Source organism: Poecilia formosa, unplaced genomic scaffold, assembly GCF_000485575.1.
Source record: "Poecilia formosa unplaced genomic scaffold, Poecilia_formosa-5.1.2 Scaffold473, whole genome shotgun sequence".
In the NCBI taxonomy this organism is placed as follows: Eukaryota; Metazoa; Chordata; class Actinopteri; order Cyprinodontiformes; family Poeciliidae; genus Poecilia; species Poecilia formosa.
In genome coordinates this window covers 66,000-73,801 of record NW_006800412.1, presented here as the reverse complement: position 1 = coordinate 73,801, position 7,802 = coordinate 66,000, and the positions used below count along the sequence as shown (strand labels likewise).

The window sequence follows — 7,802 nt, the reverse complement described above, 5'->3', positions numbered from 1 at the left end:
GATCTGCTCTGAGGTAAACTTCAGAGACCAAGCAGCGCGCGAGGCAACGGGCAGAGGCGCCAGCGGCGTGATTGGTCCGCTCTCCCGGCTTTAAATGCATAAAGTATAGACGTATCTATTATAAACGTCTTTTAGGATAAATCTGCTCCGCCAGTCGAACGCTCAAAGCAACAGAGACACTTTCAATCCAGCTTAAAAAAAAAAAAAAAAGAAAAAAAAAAGCATTTTATTATTATTTTCTTAAAAATATAAACAAGCAACGCTTAGTCTGGTGGGGGGCTAGTAAAGCATGGTGGGCTGCCAGGCTTATAATACACCTGGCAGTGTTAGCAGTGTTAGCCACAGCAGAGCTGGACGTCGCGGCCCAGCAGCATCACCACGTCTCCCCGTCTGACCTGTGGTGGCCGGTGGCTGCTTGCTCTTGTTCTTCACTTTGGGCGCCGGCGGCAGCAGGGCCACTTCCTCCTGGGGCATCTGAGCCACTTTCTGCAGGAAGATCTTCTCCAGGGCCTGAGCCATCAGGACGATGTCGTCTGTGGGCTGCAGAGACAAGCCAAGGGGTCAGCGTCCGGCCAGCAGGGGGCGCTGCTCCCCCTCCGTCCGGCCAGCAGGGGGTGCCGCTCCCTACCTTGTTGTAGATGTAGCAGTTGGTGAACATGGTGTTGAAGTCCTGCATGGCCTCGCTGGCGCTCCAGTAGTAGTTGTTCTCCAGACGCTTCTTGATGGTTCCCATGTCCATGGGGTTCTTGATCACCTTGTGGTAGTCCTGCAGACAGAGAGGGTCAGCGGGGGCATGCGGGGTCGCAGGGCCGTCGTCAAGGCGATGACCTACCCAGAGACACAGCTTGATGGCGTCCACCGGCTGGTAGAAAGGCCAGGCGAACTGATGCTTCCACAGAGTCTTTACCACAACGTTCTGCATGTACTGGAGCTGGTTGGTCTTCCTGATGGAGGGATGAGAGAGAGAGAGAGGGGGGGTGAGAGAGAGAGATAGAGAGACAGAGAGGCAGAGAGAGAGATCAACCCCCTCCTACCTGCCAGGCTTGTTGGGGTTGGACACCTCAGGGGGGGGCGGGTTGGTGATGGTGGGGGGGCTGGCGGGTGCAGCCTCAGGGGCGTCCGACATGGTGGACGACGCAGCAATGCACCTTGGGACGGCAGCGTCTGGCCTGGAGGTGAGAAAACGCGGCTCCCAGGTGTGTGTGTGTGTGTGTGTGTGTGTGTGTGTGTGAGGCGCTCGGGTGTGTGTTTAGTTGAGGAGCTTCAGCTCAGAGGACCCCCCAGAGACACCGAGTCCCATCGCACAACCTGCAACACACACACACACACAGTTAGCCCCGCCTCCTGGTGACAACAACACCTCCAGATCACAGAGACTCTCTGTATGGCAAACCATTTGATCATAAAATCAGCTTCACACCACCGACATCTGACATTACTTTATAACATGTTGATGAATGAAGAGTTAATTTTATTCTGTCTAGTATTAATTAGGACATATCCATCAAGATGTACGGAAGCTTCAACCTGTCTACAATGAACTTCAGGTAAATGATTAAATTATGACTAGTCAAAGTAAATTTAGGACATTTTACTTCCTGTTCCGATTGGTCATAACCAGGGGTGGAAATTAAAGATTTCTGGTGGAGAAAATCTTTTATGGGCCACTCAGACATTTCACCAGCCACTGTTTTTTTCTTTCAATTACAGACCTCACCAGTACAAGCAAATTATATAAAATATATTATTTATGCTTAATTCTATGAAAACCGATTTACTGACGATAAGTTTACTGTAAATATGTATGTATGCAGACTAATTTAATATAAAGCATGGACACCTTAACAGAGGTGTAATTACTAACAGCAGACTTTAGCTGTTCTAACATTCTTGCAATCATTTCCTGTGTTGAACATTTCGGCTACAACTCCCCCAGATAGTATTTAATGAAGACGTGTCAGTAGCTGTTTTCTAACTGTCCTATTTGTTGTTCCTTACTCATTACGTTTTCTATTGAAATTCACAATTCTTATTACTAAAACATCTCAAAACATGTTCATTATTAACTCCATGGACCGTCATCATTCCTGTGTTATCCCCATACCTGTCAAGTCTCCCGTTTTTTCTGGGAAACTACAGTATTTTATCTTTTCCCCCTCTCACATTAGCTTCTCTCCCTCCTCGCCTTTCCGGTACCAGTATTCATGGTTAAAACCCTCTGTGACGTTCCTGTGTGGTAATTAACATATCGGTTAGTTTGACACATTTTTCTGAATGAGCTTACACACTTTTTAGCTTTAGTTGTTGTAACTGTATTTATCAGACCGAATTGGTGCAAACCAACTTGCAGCTATCTGAGTAAATCTTGACTTGCTGAAGCAAGTTAGATTTCTAGAAGTGCAAGTTTGACTCAGGAATCTTTTTAAGGTTTCTGCAAATGAATTACCACATCTGGGATATTTTTAATCTAGGTGCTTTTTCCTGCAGATATCAGTCAGTGACATCACTGACACCTGGAATAATTCATCTGTCAGAACCTCTCAGGGTTATGCAGCAGTTTCCAGATTTCTGCAGTAAGTTCTCCCATAATGCAGTGCTCTTCCTACACTGAGGTGTCTTCTGAGTATTTAATGCAGGCAGCTGTTTGGGCAGCTGCAGGGGCCTTACGCACAATTTATCGATCCAGATATCTGAACTGTAAATTTGATCAGTTATCATAATCCGTCTGGATCATCTGGAGCCAGAGAGCGTTTCTGTCAAAACTAATTTTTACACAGAAAACCTGGTCAGTGAACGCATCACAGAACAAGCAGCAGGCCGTACCGGACCTCAGAACCAGACCGGACCGGACCAAACACACCCACTGCTGCTGGAATACAGGGATCTGCAAGGACTGGGTCAGAACCAGCAGCATTTCTAACTGAGCTGCTCAGGTTGGTTCTGATTGCACCTGCTGAGGTCAGAACCCGACTCGGTCAGAACCGGGCCTTTACTGTTCTGTTCATTTAAAATAAAGCTTCAGATTCAAACACCGAGTATTTTCAGAACGGATGTGTTCGGATCAGAACCGCTCCTGGTTACCACGGCAACACAAAGCAGAGCATAAATATAAAAGCATGGGAACCCGGTTCTGATCTGATCGACCCAAATCTGATTCTGAAACCCACAGACACGACAGAACCATCCAGAGATCACAGCTGGCCGGAAAGATCGTCCCGGTCCAACACTGGAGAACCGGTGTTCACCAGATCGTCATACGCTGCCATTACCATATGATTTCATTTAATCAGCAACATCATGACGTAGATGGTCACACTTTGTTATTAACGGCTGTATGACATCCTGACTCAGCGGGTAACTAGTCAGACCGTCACCAAGCAGCAGGAAGGCCAGTTTTACACAGCGTGTTGCAGTTGACTGCAGCGTTAGCTAGTCCCTGCTTTAAATACACCTTGAAACCATGACAATGCATGTATATCTATCTAGTTATCACTGAAAACAATTGACTTATTTTCATCATACTTGTCGCGTATGCTGAACCGACAGATCCTCTGAAGGTCGGAACTCTTAATGCGCATGCAATGCGTAGTCACTGCATGTATGCTATTCTAACAGTGTAACGATCTGATAGAACACCGGAACCAGCAGCACCTTGCTCTGGTCCAGCCGCCAATCAGGGGAGACGCCGGGTTCAGCAGCCAATCAGGGGAGACGCCGGGTTCAGCAGCCAATCAGGGGAGACGCCGGGTTCAGCAGCCAATCAGGGGAGACGCCGGGTTGACCATATTTACTAGAAAGGTGAATAATTCAGGACAACCTGACCCAAAGGGACCATCTGCTTACGGGTCAATCTGAAAATCCAGATGAACAGCTCTGACCATCCACAGGAGGTTCTGATAGAACCAAACCCTGTTTATGAGTGGCTTGGTTTGACTGAGCAGAGGAACCTGTCTGATGTTCCAGAACCAACAACCCGTTTGTCCTACAACATTCAATCCTTTCCTCCATCCAGAACCATGGCTCAGGGTCAGGTTCTAATGTGGAAGTTCTGATCCAAACCCAAACTGCTCCACACTCTGTCAGACCTGGAAACTAAAGAAACATCTAGTTTACCAGAACCACTCACTTATCAGAACCATTTATTCACTCCCATAGCTTCCACTTACAAACAGAACAATTCAGAACCAGAACCGAGTTCAGCCCAAACTGGCAGCTCAATCAGAACATCTCAATGCAAAAAAATTGAAATCCGCCTGCCAGGTACCGACCCAAACCAGATGTCCGACCGAGAGTCCAACCAGACCTTCAGGTACCGACCCAGAGTCCAACCGTATCTCCAGGTACCGATCCAAACCAACATACCAAACCTCCAGTACCGACCCAGGCTGTTCCCGGGAGTCCAGCTGCCTGCACGCTTCTGCCGTTATCCCGCTAATGGTAGCTAACAGCTAGCGCCCTCTACACCGCAGACATCCAAGCAAACAGCGGCTCCACCCGCTCCTCTTCACTCAGCCGTGCAGGAGTTCTGCTAACTGCAGCCTATGATGTTGCAATGGGAATCGCAGGGTCTCGGTTCTGCTCGTTCTTTGGACCGAAACATCTTCCTACCGAGCCAGAAAAGATGGCGGGCAAGCCTCAGCTAATGGCTTGCTGCTAGCAGACCGAGTGCTGCTCCTTACCGGAGAGCTGCAGGCAGACCCATGGGGCGGTGGACGGACTAGGAACGTGTATGTTAACAACCACGTGGACTTTTTATGGGTTAAGAGAGTCTTTGTCACCGGGCCTTTTGGGTCAGAACTCAAATCTTTGCGGATGTTCCCGCTCCGTGCCGCTAGTCTCTTAGCATGCTAGCTTATTAGCTGTTAGCTGAGCTTTGTCTGAAGGCGCCGAGCGGCCAGCAGCCTTCGACACCACGGCCCGTACCATCCGCACCTTCCGCCCTTTAACCCCGGCACCACAACCCTCACAGCCGTGTTTACTTTGTATTTTCGGCGCTCCGGTGGTCCAGCGGCGGATCCAGAAGCTCCTCTGCTGGATTTTTATTTAACAGCCAAGTAGCATAATAGATGAGTTATCAGCTGTCCACACTGTGCGCATGCGTTGTGCAAAACTGCATCATGCGTGTTGTTGTGAATTGATTGGCCAGTGGCATGGATGAGACGCTGTGATTGGCTATGAAGTTTTAATTACGTATGATTTGTTGCTATGCTTTTGATTGGTCGGTAATTTGCCTGAAGTGCTGTGGTTAGCTACTAGTATAACTGGGCTGCCGTGATTGGCTGGCTAATATTTCTGATTTTAGAGTGGCGCCGTGAACCAAACTACATTTCCCAGCATGCAGCATCGGAGAGCCTGGAATTCTCCACTGCAGAGATCAGATTCATTTAATCGATCCTAGTTTGTTTTGAACACATCAAATAAAATAAAAGCTTTTTAATGAATAAGCTAGAATTTATGAGAACAAATATATGCATTTCCTAAATAAAAGTTAGTATTCACATATTTTGTCTAATTATTACAACTCAAACAGATGTAGTAATAAACTGTTATTATTCATTATTAAATACTTAGAATTTATTTCATAATTCTGTTTAGTGCTTTTCACTTATTTACTGTCAATTATGATATGTAACCATGACAATCTCAAAGCTCAAATAATACCTGAACTTTGACCCCAAATCCCATAGGAGCAAAAGAGAATTTAAAGAGGACCAGCAAAACCCAGGAGGAGGATTAGCAGCTAGCTAACACCTGATGGTTTCATCCCGGACATGTTGCTATGGAAAATCGTTTCTGCTGCTTGGAAATTGAGCTGTTAGCACGAAGGTCACAAACAGTCTTCAGTCAGAAGCTTCTTCTGATTTGTTGCAACGCTGACTGCTGCTGAAGATCCTTCCTGCCCACAGCATCACCATCCACACTGACTCTTTGAAGGTTCCTGGTGGATGAAGGTTCTAATCGGGGTCTGATGAAGAGGTTTCCCACTCTCCACCAAACCGTCTTTACTCCAGAGCCCAGAGGGACACGGCTGAATAAACAGTCACACACGAGTTTCTCAGGTCGACTCAAAGAAACCTGAGCATCAACAAGCTTTATTATCATCATCAAAGAGTATAGTCATCATCATCTTCATCAGTCCTGTTGCTATGGGCCTGTGTGCTGGACTGCAGAAGGCTGTCGACATGCAGCAGAGCCAAGCAGACGGACAGGTGGACAGACAGGAGCAGAGGTAGACAGGTGGACAGGAAGTGAGGTAGAGGGAGAGACAGGTGGACAGGAAGTGAGGTAGAGGGAGAGACAGGTGGACAGGAAGTGAGGTAGAGGGGGAGACAGGTGGACAGGAAATGAGGTAGAGGGAGAGACGGGTGGACAGGAAGTGAGGTAGAGGGAGAGACGGGTGAACAGGAAGTGAGGTAGAGGGAGAGAAAGGTGGACAGGAAGTGAGGTAGAGGTGGATGAACTGAAGGACAAATAAAAGATCAGAGGTAGACAGACAGAGTCAAGGCTGAAAAGTGGGGCAAGTGAATAAATATGTGACCAAACAGGAAGACCCCAAGTGGAGACAGACAGGTGGAGACAGACAGGTGGAGACAGACAGGTGGAGACAGACAGGTGGACTGGGAGGTAGACGGAGAGGTGGAGCCAGGTAGCTATTGTTTTATTTACAGACAGGTAGGCAGATGCATTAGGATGCTTATTGGCTGTCTTCCGTAGGGCCATCCCCCCTCATATCTGTGTCAGCCAATCCCCTGTGAGGGGGGGCGGACTCTGCAGGCTGAGGGGAGGGGTGTGAGGAGGAGGTGGAGGAGGAGGAGGAGGACAGGGAGGAGGACAGGGAGAGGGGCAGGTCTGGGGGCTGTTCAGTCTGTTGCTTCTCCTCCCCATCTGCCTCCCCCCCCATCGGCCCCTCCTCCTCCTCCGGCCCCCCTTCTCCTCCCCGGGAGCCGGCGAACTGCAGGTGAGGAAGGTGGGCCTCCTTCTCCTTCTCCCCTGCCGCCTCCCTCTCACGACGCTCCGTGTAGACCGGCGCCTCCAGGCTGAGGTAGGAGGCGCTGAGCTGCCGCAAGTCCAGCTCAAAGGGGCTGCCACTGGGCCGCTCTCCTCCTGCTCCTCCTGCTCCTCCTGCTCCTCCTGCTCCTCCTCTCTTCCCCTTACGGGGGTGGGATGATGCAGAGGAAGGGAGGCCATCAGGGAGGAGCGACTGGATCTTTGGGAGCCAGCGCTTACGGACTCTGCGAGCGTTTGTACACATGTCAGCAGCAATGACGTTCATCTCACTTTCCTTGAAGTTGGGAGCAAAGTTCTGACAGTACACTGAGGAAGAGGAGGAAGAGGAGGAAGAGGAGGGAGAGGAGCTTCAATGTGTGAAGAAGGCAGAACAGCTGCAGCAGTTAGTTGCTGACATTCTTACATTTGACCGTGTTTAACACTCGGTTGTCCAGAGGCTTCCGACTCGGATCGTTGGTGGACGAGCGAATCCCTGTTCCGCAGCTATTGGCCAGGGTGTTTCTATGGAGACCAAAATAAGCCAATCAGAGTTTATGTCTGAATAAGATGAATAAGATCTAATGGATCTGCAGGAATATTAAAACACAAAGTCAAAATTTCTCTGAGAAACAGAAACAACAAAGATGAGACAAGATTCATGATGTCCTGGTTCTGGTTCTAATCCTGGTTCTGGTTCTAATCCTGGTCCTGGTTCTGGTTCTAGTCCTGCTCCTGGTCCTGGTTCTGGTTCTAATCCTGGTCCTGGTTCTGGTTCTAGTCCTGCTCCTGGTCCTGGTTCTAAGCCTGGTCCTGGT

The 7,802-nt window shown here is 48.7% G+C and overlaps 2 protein-coding genes and 1 long non-coding RNA gene across 9 annotated transcripts in view; 1 reads left to right on the top strand and 2 right to left on the bottom strand.

Annotated features, from left to right (window-relative positions):
* Positions 1 to 249, top strand: part of LOC107833876 (uncharacterized) — a 7,450-nt gene extending 7,201 nt beyond the window's left edge. Inside the window, exon 2 of the long non-coding RNA XR_001659652.1 lies at positions 14 to 249. This is a non-coding gene — a long non-coding RNA (uncharacterized LOC107833876). The remainder of the gene's footprint in view (positions 1 to 13) is intronic.
* Positions 1 to 5,123, bottom strand: part of LOC103156311 (bromodomain-containing protein 3-like) — an 18,709-nt gene extending 13,586 nt beyond the window's left edge. The window contains exons 1-4 of one of the 3 annotated variants that reach the window (XM_016664237.1): positions 4,980 to 5,123; positions 1,035 to 1,308; positions 833 to 944; positions 722 to 766 (exon numbers count right to left, since the gene is read on the bottom strand). In XM_016664237.1, coding sequence (XP_016519723.1) covers positions 722 to 766; positions 833 to 944; positions 1,035 to 1,126 — 249 coding nt within the window. In that variant the 5' untranslated portion in view covers positions 1,127 to 1,308; positions 4,980 to 5,123. Of the gene's footprint in view, positions 1 to 721; positions 767 to 832; positions 945 to 1,034; positions 1,309 to 4,679; positions 4,937 to 4,979 lie in introns of those variants that run through there. The other 2 variants (XM_016664239.1, XM_016664238.1) reach the window with 2 other exon arrangements.
* Positions 5,124 to 6,060: 937 nt separating this feature from the next.
* The window catches only part of LOC103156286 (nucleus accumbens-associated protein 2), a 12,135-nt gene continuing 10,393 nt past the window's right edge, over positions 6,061 to 7,802 (bottom strand). For all 5 annotated transcript variants that reach the window (XM_016664247.1, XM_007578271.2, XM_007578272.2 and 2 more), the window contains 2 exons: positions 7,412 to 7,509; positions 6,061 to 7,314 (listed from right to left, as the gene is read on the bottom strand). In XM_016664247.1, the coding sequence (XP_016519733.1) occupies positions 6,695 to 7,314; positions 7,412 to 7,509 (718 nt within the window). In that variant the 3' untranslated portion in view covers positions 6,061 to 6,694. The remainder of the gene's footprint in view (positions 7,315 to 7,411; positions 7,510 to 7,802) is intronic.